General features: G+C 42.5%; 1 protein-coding gene across 4 annotated transcripts in view; it reads right to left on the bottom strand.

Annotated features, from left to right (window-relative positions):
* The window catches only part of LOC146578128 (protein NLRC3-like), a 30,408-nt gene that overhangs the window by 4,909 nt on the left and 4,250 nt on the right, over window positions 1-21,249 (bottom strand). For 2 of the 4 annotated variants that reach the window (XM_085257436.1, XM_085257445.1), the window contains 6 exons: window positions 20,293-20,577; window positions 17,969-19,760; window positions 6,281-6,454; window positions 5,952-6,125; window positions 5,566-5,739; window positions 420-593 (listed from right to left, as the gene is read on the bottom strand). In XM_085257436.1, coding sequence (XP_085113562.1) covers window positions 420-593; window positions 5,566-5,739; window positions 5,952-6,125; window positions 6,281-6,454; window positions 17,969-19,760; window positions 20,293-20,577 — 2,773 coding nt within the window. Of the gene's footprint in view, window positions 1-419; window positions 594-738; window positions 910-5,565; window positions 5,740-5,951; window positions 6,126-6,280; window positions 6,455-17,964; window positions 19,761-20,292; window positions 20,578-21,249 lie in introns of those variants that run through there. The other 2 variants (XR_014889972.1, XM_085257457.1) reach the window with 2 other exon arrangements.

Raw genomic sequence — 21,249 nt, 5'->3', positions numbered from 1 at the left:
AAGAATGTAGGAAATCCCAAAAAGTTGATTCTGTACATCTGAACGTAGTGTTGTTAGTGGGAGAAAATGTTTGTCACTCATTCAAGTAACTTCTTCAGTAACTGCAGGTTTCCCCAAACTTATAAACAGTACATTTGCACAATAACTGAAACTAGCACCATTGAATGAACAATGGGCTATAAGGTCAGTTCCATTATCATTATTATGCAAATTATCATGACTATTGATCAACAACCATTGATCAGTAATCAATGGCCATGAGTACCATTCCCAGAGAGTTGGGGAATGGCTGCAATCACAGCTTTCTAAGATGGTGAAAGATGTACTCTTAGGTCCCCTCCTCAATTCAGAGAAGGGCTTTCCCTTTGCACTTGAAATGTATGCAGCTCTTCCTTCTCAAACAGACATTCTCTCCATACCTAAGAGTGTCCAGTCTCCAGCGTGGATCCTTAAGTCCAGCCAACAGCAGCTTCATTCCTGAGGCTCCTGGATGATTGTAGCTCAGGTCCAACTCTCTCAGATGGGAAGGGTTGGAGCTCAGAGCTGAGGCCAGAGAAGTACAGCCTTCCTCTGTGATCAGACAGCCTGACAGACTGCAGACACACAAAACAACAATCCATCTGTAACCAATGACTTTCTGTTTGTTAGAAACAATAACATCTAACCATCTGTTTGATTTAATTTAACTGTACTTACAACTAAAAAGAAAAACGAATTAGGCAGCGCAAGTTAACTTACTGTACAATATAACTTGCTATGAAATATCAGCAAGAAAGCCCCATCAATAAGACCATCAGTGTGAGGAGCACTTTGTAGCATTGGGGATCAAGACTAGCCATTTAACATGGCTGTTTGGGTGGGAGGTGGGCACAGGGGGATGTGCACGAAGAGAAAAGAACAAAAGACAAACTGTGGACAGAGAGGACAAAAGTTAAGGATATGCATATAAAAAGCATTACGAGTGAAAACAGAAAAAATGCTCAGAGTATCATAGCAAATCTATGAATAGCCCGAGCCTATAAGGAGAATAATGGATAAGCTAGCTGCTTCTCATAATACAAAATATAAATGAATCAGTCTTTAATTTCTGAGATCTGTTTGACTTCAGCACTCAACGTCCCACCATAACCCATGGAGAAAATTAGGCACCTGAACATGAAGCGGATGAAGGTGGAATATTGTGAGGATTGATAAAGATGATGATGAAGATGTGAATCCAGGAGGAGTGGGTGGATGGTAGCATCACCATGCAGGATCAGTGTGAGAATATATCATCATCCACAAAGCAGCACCCTCCATGGAGAAGGAGACTGTAGACTAAGACTAATAACAGACGTGGAAAACACCAGCTACTGGTAGACCGTGCAATCAAACGAGACTGCAAGACCAGGCTGACCAAACTGTGAACTACATGATTTGATTACAAGAAGGCCTATGACTCAATGCTTCATACCTGGATCCTATAATGCCTAGACCTATACAAGACCAACAGGACCTAAGAGCCTTCATCATGAACTCAATGGGAATGTGGCAGACAACAATCCGTCCCTGCTGCTGTTCTACATAGGCCTGAACCCCCTCAGTAAGATCATTGACAAGACTGGCTACGGATACTGACTACAGAATGGAGCAGTTGTCTGCCAAGAGTGGATGAGACATCAATTCACTGATCCATATTAAAAAGGATATACAGAAATGACATTGGAATGTCGTTCGGACTGGAGAAATGTAGTCCAATGATAACAAAGAGACGGAAGGTAGTCAGAACTGAGGGGATTTAACTACCAGAAGGCAAAATTGCAGATAAAGAGGACAGTTGCAAGTACCTGGGGATCCCACGGGCAAATGGGAACTATGAAGAGGCTGCTACCAACAATTACCTGCAGAGAGTAAGGCAAGTCCTGAGGAGTCAGGTGAACGTTAAGAACAATATACGGGCTATCAACACCTACGCATGATCAGGTACCCTGCTAGGATAATAAGGTAGCCAAAGGAAACAATAGAAACAACTGCATGCATGGAGGATTTCACCTCAAATCCACACCCTGAGGCTGTACGCTAAGCAGAAGGAAAGAAGTTGGGGATTGGTGAGTGTCAGTATTACCATCCAGGATGAGACAATGACCATTCACGAATACATCAGGAAGATTATCCCAGCTGAATGCTCAGTGAATACCTCAGGCATCAGAAACTAGACTTGTAGTCAAGACCGCCTAATCCGAGACCAAGACAAGACCAAGACCAGAGGGTATCGAGACCAAGACCGAGACCAAGACCAGAGGGTATCGAGACCAAGACCAAGACCAAGACCAAGTTGAGACGAGACCAAGACCGAGACAAAAAAAGTCTTTAAACTGCAGCCAGATGCTATTCTATATACATATGCAGGACACCTTAAACTAGTTTTTTAATTAAGCAGCAAGGCAGAAGAAAGTCGGGCCTGTATCGAGACACGAGGACTAAACCCCAATTCAACCAGACCCAGAACTGATCCGGAATTAAAACAGGACTACAACAGTAACCAAGACAGAACCAGAATCAGAACTAGATGATAGTAGCACTAAAAATTCTACCAAAGTACAATATTTAGATTGAGAAAAGATTATATAATTATTTAGCCTTGTTGTGCAAACAAGCCTGCATAACTTAATAAATATAGAATTTGAAAAGGAACAAATGGTATCTAAAAAGAAACACTAGGCACATGTTCTGATGAGTTTTGGCAAACAACCATTTGACTAACGTGTGTCTCACCTGCTCTTGTTCATCTCTGTTCTGTCGTCATTCTCTCTCTCCCTCTCTGTTCCTCTCTCTCCCTCTTTGTGCTGACAATCAAGCCAAACAGCAACATCATCAAATATACAGTTGAAACCAGATATTTACAAACTCTTCAGATAAAAACACTTTTTAATTGTAACATCAAATCAGACTAAATGTTTATTTTTTTAGATTGATAAATATAAAAAACATATTTGTTAACTTTAAGAGTAAAGAGAGAAACTATCTGTATTTCTTAATTGCAAATGGCACCAAATTGTATTCAAAATTGAGCCACACTTATGGAGCTCCACAGTTCTTTTCCTGGTGTTTTGGTTGACATCTCTTGATTTTCCCATGTCACAGAAACAGGCTCTGTGTTTTGCCTTATATGCATCCACAGGTGTGCCACCAATTTACTCACATGGACTCTACTAACCTATCAGAAGCTTCTTCAGCTCAGAATCGAATCGTCTGGAGTTTCTTATTAATTAACAATAAACTTAGTGTACACGTGCTCCTACATTTGATCAAAGTGATTAAAATAGACAGCTCCTCTTTTTATTCTGACATTTAACTAATTCAAAAGATATTTCAACATTTATTTATCTAAAACAAAAGTTTACTCTAAATTGATGTTTAACAGTAAAAAAAAGTTTATGTTTTCTCCATAAAGTGTATGTAAATATCTGGTTTCAGCTGTGAATATACTGCTGTGTATTGAAATTCCTCTTGTTTTGCATAGATATACTGAACAACATCCAAAGCATAATATATAAAATAACATCTACCTGAGTTTTTTCTTTGAAAGAAGCTCCTTATGTCCATTGTTGTGTACATCAGTACACAATTGAAACCGATTTAGAGAGTTTGTTTAGCCGTGGAGGGTAACAACTGAAAATATGAAATGTAAGCTAAGACTCTCTAAAAAATCAGCATTGCTGTTCGGCTTTTTATTTATCCATTTGTTGATTCACTCGAAGAGCAAGTAACGCAACCAAGTGATCAGTTTGATATCAATCTTTTGTGATACACCGTCATATTTACATTATTAGTTCAGTACGAATGATTTTCTTTGATACCTGGTCAAACTTAAGCTCTCCTCTGTCTGCAGCAAACTCGCAGGCAGCAGCTTCTCCCCCCTCGTTCACATGGGTGCTGTGCTCAGTCGCCTAGTGCCTGAGCTCGGATCATACCAAAATTAGGGGGAATTTATGACGGTGCGCTCTGTGCTTCGTGTGTTGTTTTTGTTTTATACAGTTGTCAGTCAGGCATCTAACTAAAAAATTACACTCCAAAAGATCCCATGCTTCTGAAAAAAATGACCCGGGCTTAAGCCCCGTAAGCCAGCCACCCCCCCCCCCCCCCCCGCTCCGCTGATGGTTGACTCCAAATCTCCCAAACACTATGTCGATTTGAGAACGCAGGACCGAAACAGCGAGACCAAGACCGAGACCAAGACAAAAGTCCGTCGAGACCGAGACCAAGACAAAAGTCCGTCGAGACCAAGACGAGACCAAGACGAGACCAAGACCACGTAAAAGTGGTCTCGAGACCGGTCTTGGTCTCGAGACCGGTCTCGAGACATCCAACTCTATCAGAAACTCAAGAAAGAGGAGGAAGAGGAAGAACCATCATGGAACTACAGGCGCCTGTATGATATGGTATTTACCATGGGCAGATAGAGGAACTGACAGACATCCAGAAATCCTAACAGTGGCTAGATAAAGCTGGACTGAAAGACAGCACAGAGGCACTAATCATGGCAGCACAGGAACAAGCTCTGAGTACAAGATCCATAGAGGCTGGGGTCTGTCACACTAGGCAAGATCCCAGGTGCAGGCTGTGTAAAGATGCCCCTGAGACAAGGGTCCAAGATTCTAGCAGGCCAGTAGTAATCGGAGCACTAGGAAGTGGAGATACCAGCAACAAAATTGGAGATATCTGTCGAGAAGAACACAGTCCAAGGAACAGCTAAGATACTGTGTAGAACCCGCAAGCTCCCAGGCCTCTGGTAGAGGACTGGGCTTGAAGGATAGGGTTAGGGGTTAGGGTTAGGGTTAGGGTATTTTGTGGGAGTTCTGTTCTCCCTGACCCAGTGTTTCCCATAGGCAGTGTTTTCAGGCCTAGCATGTTTTCAGTTTTCAATAAGTTTGTAGTTTTCAGTTTCTCTCTTTGTAGTTTATGTTTTAAATCGCCTGCTGTGGCTGCATGGGAGTGGTGAAGCAGCGGGTTCAGGGGACAGTGCCAGGGAAAGCTGGCTGGCACAGCGGATATCCATCACAGTAAACATGTCTTCCCTATTCCAGTTGCTGCTGTTCCAGAGGAAGAAGAGTGTGTGGTACTGGGCTGAGATGACAGTTGAAAAGTTGAACACTGAAAATCTCTGAACAAAACATTGACTTGCATTGCAACACTGTGTGCATTTGGGTCCCTCTATCACACCTTCTTCCAGCCAAATAAATGAGTCACTTTTAGTTTTACTAAAACTAGGTCCTTATTTCATTTACACTCCACATAGTCTCAATAATATAAAGAAACATGGACAGTAACCAACACTTAAACATATCATTCCAACATTTTCTTAGGAACTTGGTATGTTATGGAAGCAAAACTGCACTAAATTTCAAAAAGAGCAGAAGAAATTATGAAAAAGTTCCACCATGAAAAAATATAAGACAGTAATTTAGAAGGTAATAATCCATCCAAAGGCAAAGCTGACGATCCATCTTCTATAAAGATGATCTATTGATTCAGTTATAAACATAATGTGTTCAATGATCTTTGATGGAAAATTTTTAAACTGACCTGAGAATTTCCAGTTTACAGTTTAGACTTTCCAGTCCAACAAATAAATGCTTCACTCCTGAATCCTGCAGGTCAGAGTTACTCAGGTCCAACTCTCTCAGGCTAGAGGATTGGGAGCTGATAACCAAGGAAAGAGCTTCAGAGCTTCTCTCTGAGAAGGTGCATTGACTTAGTCTGAAAAAAATAATATGACCATTAAAAGAAATGCCCTTGTTAAATTGTAACAAGGGTGCGGTGAGGAACTATTAGATTAAGCGATATTCTTTTTTTCAGAATTCTTTAATGCCCTACTTTGATAAAACAACATATAGATGGGCTTGACATTTATTGGCTAGATATTTGATTTGTTAATTAAACAAACAAATATAATTTGACCTCAACCTGACCTCAGCGTATTCAGTTTACAATTTAGACTTTGCAGTCCAGTAGATAGAAGTTGCAGTCCTGGATCCTGCAGGTGGTTGATACTCAGGTCCAGCTCTTTCAGACTTGAAGATTGAGAGCTGAGAACTGAAGACAAAGATTCACAGCATTTCTTGGGGAGGTTACACACACTCAGTCTGGAAATTAAAAAAAAAAACATGAAAAATCAATAATTAGCAATGATTAATCCAAAATTTTAAATAATTTTTATTGCCTTTTGTTTAACAGGTTGTCTTGAAATTTTATAAATAATGAAAAATAATAAGAAACTACAACAAGCACTTGATCTGACCTGAGAATTTCGAGTTTAGAGTGTCGACTATCCACTGCAGCAGACAGCTTTATTACTCCTGAATCTTTCAGGCTGTTGGTACTCAGGTCCATCTCTCTCAGACTAGATGACTGGGAGCTGAGAACTGACAACAAATCTTCACAGACTCTACCTGAGAGGTTACAGCTGCTCAATCTAAAAGCAAACAAACAAAAATAAATAAACTTAAAAATTGTGTCTGGAAAAAATAAAAACATTATAAAATAACACAATTATACCAACATAAAAACATTATAAAATAACACAATTATACCAACATATCTAAAAGGAAAACAGGGAAGATTTTAATATCTGTGTATATTCAGGCCAAAATAAGTCCTATTTGTCCCGTCTTGGACCATTTCTCTCATTTAATTCTCTATCTGAAGCAAGCAACTTGAGCTTCTTTCCTTTTACTGTCACTAGCCTTGCCAGACTAGACTGGCCAGTTTCAGGACATCTGCTGAAGGGCAGCACTCGGTCCTTAAGAACAGCACCGCTTTAGCTTCTACTTCTGAAAACAAACTTTGATCACGATTGAAAATAAAGTCGTCTCATGCTGATGCAAAAATTACAGAACCCGATTCTGGAATATGATAGTGGAAATCCACACCATCAAAAATTACAGCAAGATACATCTTTGTTTTCACATTATTACACTCATTACTAGGGCTGGGCAATATCATACCGTTCACGGTAATACCGGTATAACGATGGGCAGCGATAAGAAAATGAAATATCGCGATAGAATATGGGTAAAACACGCATGCCCAGTGCCTTTGTTTTCATACGCACATGGCAGATGCTGCGATGCCGCTGCAGTTTTGGTGGTGGTGATGTGTACGGCTGGCAGTGGGAGAGCTGCAGCCGTTGAATTTACTGTTACAGAAAGGATTATTTTAAGAATAAATGATGCTACGAAGCATGAAAATGCCATTGGGTCTGGCGTGGTGGCGATATTTTTTTTTTTTTTTTTTTTTGAAAAATTCTAAGTGCACGCAAACCAGTAAAATAAATTAAAACACATACTGTTGATAAACTATAATACAAAAATTACAATTAAAATTCTCAACAACAAAAACTGGTAAAAATATAATTAATATGTAAACAAATTCACAGGAGCGGCAAGTCCAGCGACGTGGCTGTTTCGTCTTTGCCGAAAACGAGCAGAACTCAAAGTAAATAATCAATCTCACTAGGCTAGTATCAATCCAATACCGATGCCGACTTGGTATCGGTACTATCGATATTTGGATCGATCCGCCCACCACTACCGTATTGTGTGTATATAAGTTTTGTGGATATTATACATGGTTATGTAGAGGATATAGCCATTTTCCACTAGAAATGCCTTTTTGTTAAACTGTCAGCAAGGAATTTACATTTGCACTGTTAAATTTTTATATAACTTTAATGCACATAATAAACAGCTGCTTGTTTAAGTGAAAATACGTTGATTTTTTTTTTTTGCACTAATAAAGTTGTGGAGTTGTAAAGTATTTGTCTAGTGTCAATTATATCGTCAGTTATATCATTATCACAAATTTTCAAATGTATATCATAATAAATATTTTTGGTCATATCGCCCTGCTCTACTCATTACCTATTTAACATAATATATAATGCTGGATTACAAACATTAATGATATAAAAGAGCCCCCCAGTTAAAAGGTGCATTTGAAGAAGATGATCTGAAGTCAAAGGAGCTTGCAAAGAAAAGCGTCTGGACTTCTTTAAGTTACTTGAAGACATTTCACCTCTCACCCGAGAAGCTTCTTCAGTTCTAAGGTCAAATGGTGGAGAGTCCCAGATATAAACCTAGTGGGAGTAACCCCCCACAGAGGGACAAAAGGACCCCCTGATGATCCTCTAATCGCCTGAGCCAAGGTGTGAAACTGGGTGTGGAGTTTCGGGTGAGTTCATTGTGAAACCTGGCCCCACCTTATCATGCGAATTCCTGAGATCAGATGGTCCAGGATGTGAGTGGGCGTTAAGGCGTCTGGGAAGGGATCTCAAAACTGGATTATAGATGGCAGAGAGTTGGTGTCGTAAACACCCGCCTCTGTTCAAAGATGGTCGCTCACAGTGGACATAGATGGCTTCTTTCACTCCTCTTTCAAACCATCTGTGGGGGGGTTACTCCCACTAGGTTTATATCTGGGACTCTCCATCATTTGACCTTAGAACTGAAGAAGCTTCTCGGATGAGAGGTGAAACGTCTTCAAGTAACTTAAAGAAGTCCAGACACTTTTCTTTGCAAGCTCCTTTGACTACGATGACCTGGATGACTGAGAACCTTCACAGACAAGATGATCTGAAATGCCAAATTAATTTAACAATGATTGCTGTCAGAAAACACAAAAGGAAAAGCAAGAAGCAAAATGTATTTCTGTGTGAAAGATTGTTACAGTAGCCTTCCAGAACCACTGAATCCAGTTATAATAATACATTACTTCTGAGAAGAAACAATTTCAGTTGAGTTTTTTCTCCATACTCGATGGTTTTTCTGATGGCTTATTTTTTTCTCTACAATTACAGGAGCCACGTCATAAATGTAAAAATCAGATCTCTGCACTGAAGATGAGATATAAGGTATGAGCTTGGATTACCAACATAAGAAGATGTACTAACATTCTTCTGGCTAAAATAGAATGCTTCAGAAAGGAAGAACAAGACTCCAGGAATTAAGACAAGATTGTGAGTGAACAACTTAAGACAACTAAACCTCCTAAAGATGTCTGAAGAACCGTACCTAATATCCCAAGAATATTCTTTCGCTAAAGATTCAGACTGGACCGTAGCCTGGGTCAACTGCTTCTTGTCCCCACACATCCAAATGTTTTATGTGCAGAAGCAAATTGCAACTCCAACAGCAAAGCTACAGCGTACTTCGTAGCTCCACACACCTGTCAACACCAGGTAGGAGGGACAAGCTCATCTTCGCGCACCTGCCTTTAAACACCATCAGTGTTGGGGAGTAACGGAATACATGTACTGCCGTTACGTATTTAAAATACAAAATATGAATAACTGTATTCCATTACAGGTGGTAAGGTGGTATTCAGAATACAGTTACTTTGCTGAAATAAAGGGATTACACTGTGGTATTTTCCTGTTTCATATGTTCAGCTATGCCCTCTCTATTTTTGGTTTCCACGCCCCAAAGAAAACACGCATTAAGAGGCTCTAATAACTATGTCTCAATCTCACGGCCCATGTCACTTCTACTTGCGGCCTGCATAATGACGTGAAGAAATATTTAAAAAAATTATTCACAAAAATGATTTAATATGAAGGCAATAGGCAGAGTGTTACAGGCATAGCCCTAAAGAATGTAGCTTCATGGGCAGTGTAGTCCATGCTGCAGGGAGAATGGACTGCCATACCCGTTATGTGTCTGTGAGCGCGAGGAGGGAGAAAAAGGAAAAGTATGAGCTGTCACCGAGCAGAAACGGGAGCTGGAAGCATGCAAATATAATAATAACCACTAAAGCCAAAAAGAGTGCCTGACGAGCCCAGTTGTAAGTAAGCTATTAAGACCCAGCTGTACACTTTTTTCGTGTTTTCCTCCGAAACAATAAGTTCCATTGGAATGCCTCTCTCTTTCTCTCGCTAGCAATTTGGCCCAGACAACAAAGTAAAGCTAGTTTTCGGCTATGAGCCCGACACGGAACCCAACGTATTTGCCAGAGGGGGGGGGGGGGGATTGCACTGGGCTATCAGGTTTTCCTTCATCCCCCATTCGCTACGCAGCATCAAGATTTTCTAGTACCAAACTTCCGGCACCGAGATGTCTGCCTCTTTCTGTATCCCTGATTTGCAATGAAGCAGCAAGCGTCCTGTCAATGAGTGGCCAGTTTCACTGCATTTATCATCACAACAGCAGCAGCAAACCTTCTGGCATTGAGGTGCCAGGTTCTTCTGTAGTAACATTCAGATGTGTAGTGATTTTGGTGAAATTCGGGGGGTGAATGTAGCATATGTGTTAAATACTTCTGAATTTCACCAAAACATCCTGCCTATGTCTGTGTGTGTTGTGTGGTTATGTGCTGCGTGATAACGTAGGCACATGCATGTGTGCCCCGGTCACGGCTCCTTTCAGCATTGCCATTGTCACGTTGCTTTGAGCTAACAAAAGTTCCCTAAGGCCTCAAGCTGCAATTTGAATATACCCGAACTGCTGCGTTTTGGTCACTTGTTAACAGACTCATTTGGTGTAATTTTGGTAGGAGGCTGAGTTCACTAATACAAGTTTTTAATAAGTTTTAGACCAAGGATGCAGCTGTAGTACTTGCATGCTAAGTTAGCCTGATCACTAGCAGGAGCTGAAAGGAATCGCTGCCGTATTTTGCTAACGGCATGCACTGTGTTCTGTCAGGAGAGGTGTCCTAGCAGGCGCGTGACACACAGATCACAGACCTGAATTTCTATGTGTTGCAGGTATCGAGATGGTTTTTTGTTCCGGGAATGTGGTTTTTCATTGATTGTGTTTGTGGTACAGTGTTGTATTGCCTGTTGAATGGCGTTTCTTAATATGATTGTATTTGAGTTTAATGTTTGAATTATAAGCACCAAAATGTTGGGTCCTGGTTTTTGGGTTATATTTGCTTGTCTGATTGATGTATTGTTTTGTGTATTTTTTCCTTCAAGTGGTTTTTGGCTATTCAACAGTGATATATTTATTATTTTGTGCTTTTGTTGTTTTTTTGAGAGCTTAAGTTAATATTTTAAAACAATTTATTGCATTTGGTTTATTATATTATTGTGGAATTGATTAGGCTGCAGGAAACAGCTCCTTTCACCATGGCTGGAGGAGAGGTACCCTAGCAGGTGTGTGACACACATACTCCACAGACCTGTATTTCTATGTGTTGCAGATGTTGCAGTATAGAACCCAAGGATCCAGTGTTGTCTCCTACCTCTTATTTACATGCCAGAACACAATCCATCGACAGGTGTAATACACAAACAGGTTACATCCAGTGTTGGAAAGGTTACTTTTAAAATGTATTACAGAATACATGCCCCAAAATGTATTCTGTAACGTATTCCGTTATGTTACTCAATGACAGTAACGTATTCTGAATACTTTGGTTTACTTAATATATTATCATGCTGTTTACAACTACGTGAATGTAATATTGCTGTGATTTATTACTGTTACTGAAGGTCTGCAGCTCCGAACCGTAGTAAAGGGACCTCTGGCTAATACGGTGGGTTCCGTGTCGGGCTGGTAGCCAAAAAATAGCTTTACTTTGTTGTGTGGGTCAACTTTGCTTGCGAGAGACAGAGAGAGGCGTTGAAAGGCTGCTCCAACGGAACTTATTGTTTCGGAGGAAAACACGAACACAGTGTACAGTCGAGTCTTAATAGTTTACTTACAACTGGGCTCGTCAGGCACTCTTCTTGGCTGCTGTAGTTATTATTATACACTCAACAAAAATATAAACGCAACACCTTTGTTACTGCTCCCATTCCCCATGGGATGGACGTAGAGACCTAAAATTCATTCCAGATACACAATATAACCATCCCTCCCAAACAGTGGTCACAAATCAGTCCAAATGTGCGGTAGTGGGCACATCTGCTATATTGAGATAATCCATCCCACCTCACAGGTGTGCCACATCAGGATGCTGATCTGACATCATGAGTAGTGCACAGGTGTACCTCAGACTGCCCACAACAAAAGGCCACCCTGGAATGTGCAGTTTTTTGCGCTATTGGGGGTCTGGGGACCCAGAACCGGTCAGTATCTGATGTGACCACCATTTGCCTCATGCAGTGCAACACATCGTCGCATGGAGTCTATCAGATTGTCAATTGTGGCCTGTGGAATGTTGGTCCACTCCACTTCAATGGCTGTGCGAGGTTGTTGGATATTTGTGGGAACTGGTACACGCTGTCGTATACGCCGGTCAAGCACATCCCGAACATGCTCAATGGGTGACATGTCCGGTGAGTATGCTGGCCATGCAAGAACTGGGACATTCTCAGCTGCCATCTGCCCTGAACAATGTGAACCATGATTCATCCGTGAAGTGCACACCTCTCCAACGTGCCAGACGCCATCGAATGTGAGCATTTGCCCACACAAGTCTGTTACGGCGACGAGCTGGAGTCAGGTCAAGACCCCGATGAGGACGACGGGCATGCAGTTGAGCGTCCCTGAGACGGTTTCTGACAGTTTGTGCAGAAATTGTTTGGTTGTGCAAGCCAATTGTTCCAGCAGCTGTCTGGGTGGCTGGTCTCAGACGATCTTGGAGGTGAGCCTGCTGGATGTGGAGGTCCTGGGCTGGTGTGGTTACACGAGGTCTGCGGTTGTGAGGCCGGTTGGATGTGCTGCCATATTCTCTGAAACGCCTATGGAGACGGCTTATGGTTGAGAAATGAACATTCAATGCACGGGCGACAGATCTGGTTGACATTCCTGCTGTCAGCATGCCAATTGCACGCTCCCTCATTGCTTGTGGCATCTGTGGCATTTTGCTGTGAGACAAAACTGCACATTCCAGGGTGGCCTTTTGTTGTGGGCAGTCTGAGGTACACCTGTGCACTACTCATGATGTCAGATCAGCATCCTGATGTGGCACACCTGTGAGGTGGGATGGATTATCTCAATATAGCAGATGTGCCCACTACCACACATTTGGACTGATTTGTGACCACTGTTTGGGAGGGATGGTTATATTGTGTATCTGGAATGAATTTTAGGTCTCTACGTCCATCCCATGGGGAATGGGAGCAGTAACAAAGGTGTTGCGTTTATATTTTTGTTGAGTGTATTTACATGCTTCCAGCTCCCGTTTTTGCTCGGTGACAACTCGTACTTTTCCTTTTTCTCCCTCCCTCGCTCACAGACACATAACGGGTATGGCAGTCCATTTTCCCTGCAGCACGGACTACACTGCCTATGAAGCTACATTCTTTAGAGCTATGCATGTAGCATTCTGCCTTTTAGCTTAGCACAACAACAACAAAAAAGCGCTCTCTCACCCAGGAAACACGCAGAGAGAGAGAGAGAGAGAGAGAGAGAGAGAGAGCGTCACCCTGTAACCATGGCAACCGTAACGCTGCCGCCTGGAACAACAGAACATAGCTGTCAAACAAAACCCAAACAGTCCTGACCCGCGACAAAATGAAACAGGGAAGTACCGCCGTGTAATCCATTTATTTCAACAAAGTAACTGTATTCTAAATGTCACCTTTTTAAACGGTAACTGTAACAATCATAGCAGCAAACTTTTCTATGAATGAGTCGCCAGTTTCCCTTTCCTGTATCCCCCATTGGCAAAATGCAGCAGCATGCTTTTGGAACCAGGATGCCAGTTTCTCTTCCTCTATCTGTCCTATGCAAATGCAGCTGCAAGCTTTGGCACCGGGATGCCAGCTTCTTCCAAAGCTGCTTACCATCACTTCTGTTCATTTCAGAAATCGGCACGGTAGTTATCGCTACCTTACCCAAAGTAAATTGTCGCCAAAGTGCTTGTTTATAGGTGGTTATACGATTGTTGGGTTTTTCCTCTAGATATTATCGTAGTGTCTTAAAGCATCTGTCACTGAAAACTGAATTACTTCAAAGGTCTTTAACCTTCATAATGCAGAGTTTTTACTGCCCTAGGGAATGCCTTCTTTGGGGATCTGCCAGGACCGGGAGCAGCCACCAGTCTCCTTCGAGGCTTTCCCCAAGCCGCAGCTCAATTCTGTCTGAGCTTTACCAACTAAAACGCTATCAAAACCTAAAATGAGGATGCTGGCCCAGCTAGTGAATGATTGGACATCTGTATAGCTGAGCGCCAATGGTGTGTGTCTTACAAATGGCTGGGCATTAATCTGTTCAGACCAGCGTCTACCACCCCCAGACTCGTGGGGCAGCTTAAAAAAAAAACTTTAAAGTTGATTGTCAAAGGAGTTTGCAAAGAAAAGTTGATTAAAATTGATTGTAAGTTTGATTTGTAAGTTCATTCATGAGGATGAACGCAATTTGAATCACTGGTTGGACCCTTTGTTTTTTGCAGGACATGAGGTGCCGCAGGCCTCCACTGCATTTTCTCCCTTTGAGATTCTGTTTGGTAGAAAAGTGCAGTGCAAATTCTGGACCTGAGAGTCAAGATATACAGTTTGAGAAGGTTGTCACGAGAGAATTTACTTACTCAGCCATCTGACCTCAGGAAATCACATGATAGGGTGGGGCCAGGTTTCACAGTGAGCTCACCCGAAACCCTGGCTGATTAGGTCCCACACCCACTTTCACAAATTGGCTCATGTGATTAGGTAGAGGATCATCAGGGGGTCCTTTGTCCCCCTTTGGGGGAAAACTCCCAGTGGGTTTAAATCTGGGACTCCCCACCAATTGACCCTTATAACTGAGGAAGCTTCTTGGATGAGAGGTGAAAAGTCTTCAAGCAACTCAAAGAAGTCCAGACACTTTTCTTTGCAAGCTCCTTAGTCTACGATGACCTGGATGACTGAGAACCTTCACAGACACAGGTCTATACAGTTCAGTGTTGATTTCAGCAATGTAAATGATGTGTCATAGTTTAAAACCTACCCAAAGTGGATCTGTACTTTGATAACAACTGCATATACAAATGTCTCAGAAATCCTAATACTTTCTGCTGCTGTGACACATTAAAGGTATGATACACCTGACTGAGTATATCAGTGGGTCTGTCGTATACCACAACAGACCCACTGACATTTCCATGCTTTGCACCATGCTTTATTTACACAAGCTATTTACACACAAGGATGCTTGCTTGGATGACTTCTCGGCTGCAGCTCTCTTCCTGCCAGCCACACGTACACAACAACAAGAACGCAATCAAAGGGAGGAACAGCTTTTTATGCCACCGAGATGTTGGGGGCAGGGATAGCTCAGTAGGTAGAGTGGTGGCCCCATGATCGGAAGGTCGGGGGTTCGATTCCCCTGAACAGCTACCCTGAGGTACCCCTGAGCAAGGTACCGTCCCTACACACTGCTCCCCGGGCGCCCAATGGCTGCCCACTGCTTCACTGAGTGAATGGGTTAAATGCAGAGAGCGATTTTCCCCACGGGGACCAATAAAGTACACTTTCTTTCTTTCTTTCTTCTTGTACATGCTGCGCAGGTGCATCCATAACACCTGCAGTGGCATCACAGATGACGTCCCGCCACAGTGCTGCGGTTTATATCCATTATATACAGGCTAGGCTGCGCCTGTATCACCTACGACAACTGAGGAAGTTCAGGGTCTCTCCAAAGATCCTCAGGATTTTCTATACAGGCGCTGTGGAAAGCATCCTCACACAGAACATGACATCGTGGTTCGGGAACAGCTGTGTAAAGGACCAAAAAGCTCTCCAGAGAGTGATCCGTACAGCAGAACGCTGCTGCAGGATTGCTCCCCCCCCCCCCCCCCCCGCGCTTCAGGACACCTACACCAGGAGATGCCGGACTAGAGCAGCGCAGATACTGAAGGGCCCGTCCCATCCTGGCAACAAACTGTTCCAACTTCTGCAATCTGGTAGAAGGTTCCGCATCTTCCGGGCAAGGACAGAGAGACTCAAGAGGAGCTTCTATCCCCAAGCCATCCGGGCCCTAAACACACACACCCGCCCTCTCACATCATCTATAACTGACTGAGACAGGACTCTCTTCCAGACACTCTAAACCAAGGCACAATGTACATTTCAAATTCCTTTAATTTTAAATATGTTTATATTGTCTATCCTGTAAAATAGTCAGATGTCTATTCATTTTAATGTAAAGAATTCACCTGCTTGCTGCTACTACTGCACACTCACCCAATGTATATACTAATATATATATATATATACAGTGGGGCAAAAAAGTATTTAGTCAGCCACCGATTGTGCAAGTTCCCCCACTTAAAATGATGACAGAGGTCAGTAATTTGCACCAGAGGTACACTTCAACTGTGAGAGACAGAATGTGAAAAAAAAATCCATGAATTCACATGGTAGGATTTGTAAAGAATTTATTCATAAATTAGGGTGGAAAATAAGTATTTGGTCACCTCAAACAAGGAAAATCTCTGGCTCTCACAGACCTGTAACGTCTTCTGTAAGAAGCTTTTCTGTCCCCCACTCGTTACCTGTATGAATGGCACCTGTTTGAACTCATCATCTGTATAAAAGACACCTGTCCACAGCCTCAAACAGTCAGACTCCAAACTCCGCCATGGCCAAGACCAAAGAGCTTTCGAAGGACACCAGGAAAAGTATTGTAGACCTGCACCAGACTGGGAAGAGTGAATCTACAATAGGCAAGCAGCTTGGTGTGAAAAAATCAACTGTGGGAGCAATCATCAGAAAATGGAAGACATACAAGACCACTGATAATCTCCCTCGATCTGGGGCTCCACGCAAGATCTCATCCCGTGGGGTCAAAATGATCATGAGAACGGTGAGCAAAGATCCCAGAACCACACGGGGGGACCTGGTGAATGACCTGCAGAGAGCTGGGACCAAAGTAACAAAGGTCACCATCAGTAACACACTACAACGGCAGGGAATCAAATCCCGCAGTGCCAGACGTGTTCCACTGCTGAAGCCAGTGCATGTCCAGGCCCGTCTGAAGTTTGCCAGAGAGCACATGGATGATACAGCAGAGGATTGGGAGAATGTCATGTGGTCAGATGAAACCAAAGTAGAACTTTTTGGTATAAACTCAACTCGTCGTGTTTGGAGGAAGAAGAATACTGAGTTGCATCCCAAGAGCACTATACCTACTGTGAAGCATGGGGGTGGAAACATTATGCTATGGGGCTGTTTTTCTGCCAAGGGGACAGGACGACTGATCCGTGTTAAGGACAGAATGAATGGGGCCATGTATCGTGAGATTTTGAGCCAAAACCTCCTTCCATCAGTGAGAACTTTGAAGATGAAACGAGGCTGGGTCTTCCAACATGACAATGATCCAAAACACACCGCCCGGGCAACAAAGGAGTGGCTCCGTAAGAAGCATTTGAAAGTCCTGGAGTGGCCTAGCCAGTCTCCAGACCTCAACCCCATAGAAAATCTGTGGCAGGAGTTGAAAGTCCGTGTTGCTCAGCGACAGCCCCAAAACATCACTGCTCTCGAGAAGATCTGCATGGAGGAATGGGCCAAAATACCAGCTACTGTGTGTGCAAACCTGGTAAAGACCTATAGTAAACGTTTGACCTCTGTTATTGCCAACAAAGGTTATGTTACAAAGTATTGAGTTGTATTTTTGTTATTGACCAAATACTTATTTTCCACCCTGATTTACGAATAAATTCTTTACAAATCCTACCATGTGGATTCATGGATTTTTTTTTCACATTCTGTCTGTCACAGTTGAAGTGTACCTCTGGTGCAAATTACTGACCTCTGTCATCATTTTAGGTGGGGGAACTTGCACAATCGGTGGCTGACTAAATACTTTTTTGCCCCACTGCACTGTATATATATATATATATATATATATATATATATATATGTGTGTTCAGTGTTCTTCCTCTACCCCCCCCCCCCCCCCCCACACACACATTTTTGCACATGTCGAGGAGCGTGTCAGGCTACATTTCACTGTGTGTTATATAACTATGCATGTGCCAAATAAAGAACCTTGAACATATTTTTTAAAGGGGGCCGAAATCATTACAATGTTTATGTAAAAATAGAAATGAGTACAAACGTACTCACAGAGCTTTGTTGGAGGCTTTGGCCACTGGCAGCAGCCTCAGAAGAGCCTCCTCTGAAGCAGAGTATTTCTTCAGGTCAAACACATTCAGATCTTTTTCTGATGACAGTAAGATGAAGACCAGAGCTGACCACTGAGCAGGAGACAGTTTATCTGTGGAGAGACTTCCTGATCTCAGGGATTGTTGGATCTCCTCCACTAGAGAATGATCATTCAGTTCATTCAGACAGTGGAACAGATTGATGCTTTTCTCTACAGACAGATTCTCAGTGATTTTCTCCTTGATGTACAGTGCAGTGTCCTGATTAGTCTGTAAGCTACTTCCTTTCTGTTTCAGCAGGCCTCGTAGCAGAGTCTGATTGGGCTGCAGTGAAAATCCCAGGAGGAAGCGGAGCAACAAGTCCAGGTGTCCATTAGGACTCTGTAAGGCCTCATTAACAGCACTCTGGTAGAAGTGTTTCTCTGCAGATTCTGTTATTTGAGACTTGAAGATTATTTGTCGTTCTTCCAGCAGATTGAGTCCAGACTTGATGAAGGTCAGATGGACATGAAGAGCAGCTAGAAACTCCTGAACACTCAGATGGATGAAGCAGAACACCTTGTTCTGGTACAGTCCTCTCTCCTCTTTAAAGATCTGTGTTAACACTCCTGAGTACACTGAGGCTGCTCTGATATCGATGCCACACTCTGACAGGTCTGATTCATAGAAGATCAGGTTTCCTTTCTGCAGCTGATCAAAAGCCAGTTTTCCCAGAGATTCAATCATCTTCCTGCTCTCTGGACTCCAGTGTGGATCTGTCTCAGCTCCTCCGTCATACTTGACCTTATTCACTTTGGCCTGAACCACGAGGAAGTGGATGTACATCTCAGTCAGGGTCTTGGGCAGCTGTCCTCCCTCTCTGGTTTTCAGCACATCCTCCAAAACTGTAGCAGTGATCCAGGAGAAGACTGGGATGTGGCACATGATGTGGAGGCTTCGTGATGTCTTGATGTGGGAGATGATCCTGCTGGCCTGATCCTCATCTTTGAATCTCTTCTTGAAGTACTGCTCCTTCTGTGGGTCAGTGAACCCTCTGACCTCTGTCACTCTGTGAACATACTTAGGGGGGATCTGATTGGCTGCTGCAGGTCGTGTGGTTACCCAGATATGAGCAGAGGGAAGCAGTTTCCCCCTGATCAGGTTTGTGAGAAGTACATTAACTGCAGTGGGCACTGTAACATCAGTCACACTCTCAGTGTTGTGGAAGTCCAGGGGAGGGCGACACTCATCCAGACCATCAAAGATGAACACAACCTGGAAGTCTTCAAAGCTGCAGATTCCTGCTTTTTTGGTTTCAGTAAAGAAGTGATGAACAAGTCCCACCAAGCTGAACTTTTCCTCTTTCAGCACATTCAGCTCTCTGAAAGTGAATGGAAATATGAACTGGATGTCCTGGTTGGCTTTGTCTTCAGCCCAGTCCAGGGTGTATTTCTGTGTTAAGACTGTTTTCCCAATGCCAGCCACTCCCTTTGTCAGCACTGTTCTGATTAGTTCCTGTTTTTCAAGTGAGTCTTTAAAGATGTCCTCTTGTCTGATTGTTGTTTCTGGTTTGTCTGGTGTCCTGTTTGCTGTTTCAATCTGTCTGACCTCATGTTCATTATTGACCTCTGCAGTCCCTCCCTCTGTGATGTAGAGCTCTGTGTAGATCTGATTCAGGAGGGTTGGGTTTCCTGCTTTAGCGATCCCCTCAAACACACACTGGAACTTCTTCTTCAGGTTGGACTTAAGTTTAGGCTGACAATTCTGAAGACTATCTGAATAAAAAAAACATTAAAAAAGGAAAAAAACATATCCAGTCAAACCTGGTCTGGGGGTGCTATGTGAAGAACTTTGCCTGCTGCTTATTATATTCATTATATTTTTTTATGCTCATTCTACCCAAAATTCATCAAAAAGGGCTCCGGGATTTCCTAAATGTAATTCCTGAAAACATTAAACCCACAAAATAATGAATTACTTTACAGCTTTTCGTATGTACCCAATCCTAACATACTTTACTTATGATATGTTCATTTTTTTTAAAGCAATCAGTTTCCATGGTTTTACCAAGTGAAGAAGACTGGCGTTTATTTAAATGCTGCTCACATTTGATCTTCTAAGTAGTTTCATAGGTTTATAATAATCATCAAAATACCTCCATGTCCTCTGGAAAATATTTTGCAGCCTTTCAACAAATCCAAACATATGTTATAGAATTAGGTTTCTTACAATTAATTCTGAGGTTTCACACTTTTATACCTCAACAAGCTGAAAGGTGACCATTCATTTAGAGATAAATGAGCTTACCTTGCAGAGCAGATGGATCAGAGTATAAATGCAGTTGAAAGAAGAGAGAAGGATCTATGGTCTGAAGGTGTCTGATCATTATCTTGCATGCTTTGTCTCCTTTTTTCCTCACTGTGTCAATAAAACAACGTGCCTTATCAGCTCTAACAGGGTTCCCCTCCAATATCGATTCTTTCTCCAAATCATTGAAGACACTTTCTGTTACAAGGGCCTCAAGCAGCTGTATAAGAATTTCTGGTGAGACCCTCCACACAAAGGTTGTCCGTACCCTGGCAAGCTCCTCCTCTACAGGAACAAGAAAGAGCTATAAATGTACATCTCACTCACTCTTTTAATAATCAGTGCCAAAGAATAATTAAGACATGATGCAACAGAGACATTAAAAATTCCCCATTTGCCCATGTGGGTGGTCTAGACCTTGAAGCTCAGGTCCTCTACCACAGGGCTGGGAGCTTGAGGGTCCTGTGCAGTATCTTAACTGTTCCTAGGACTGCGCTCTTCTCGAAAGACATCTCCAATTTTTTTCCTGTGATCTGCTGGAGCCACTCTCCTAGCTGGGGAGTCACTGCACCTAGTGCTCAGATTACCACTGGGACCACTGTTACCCTCACCCTCCACATCTCCAGGAGCTCTTCTCTGAGCCCTTGGTACTCCTCCAGCTTCTAATGTTCCTTATTCCTGATGTTGCTGTCATTCGGTATCGCTACATCTATGACTACGGCCCTCTTGTTCTGCTTGTCTAGTACCACTATATCTGGTTGGTTAGTGTAGTGGAATTTTTGAGTGATGTCTGTACCACACATCTGCAATAAACATAAGATATTTTGCTCTGATGTAGCAAAACTATCATCTGTCTACAGTCAGTAATGAACACAATACAATAAAATCTCCTTAAGGATTATATAATCATGTATACACACACACTATAAAACTACACTGGGGTATTTATCAGTATGT

This window comes from Mchenga conophoros, linkage group LG3 (assembly GCF_057382185.1).
Source record: "Mchenga conophoros isolate Kocher_MC1m ecotype Shallow Benthic linkage group LG3, M_conophoros_male_GT1.1, whole genome shotgun sequence".
NCBI classification, from domain to species: domain Eukaryota; kingdom Metazoa; phylum Chordata; class Actinopteri; order Cichliformes; family Cichlidae; genus Mchenga; species Mchenga conophoros.
This window is presented reverse-complemented; position numbering and strand designations above follow the sequence as displayed.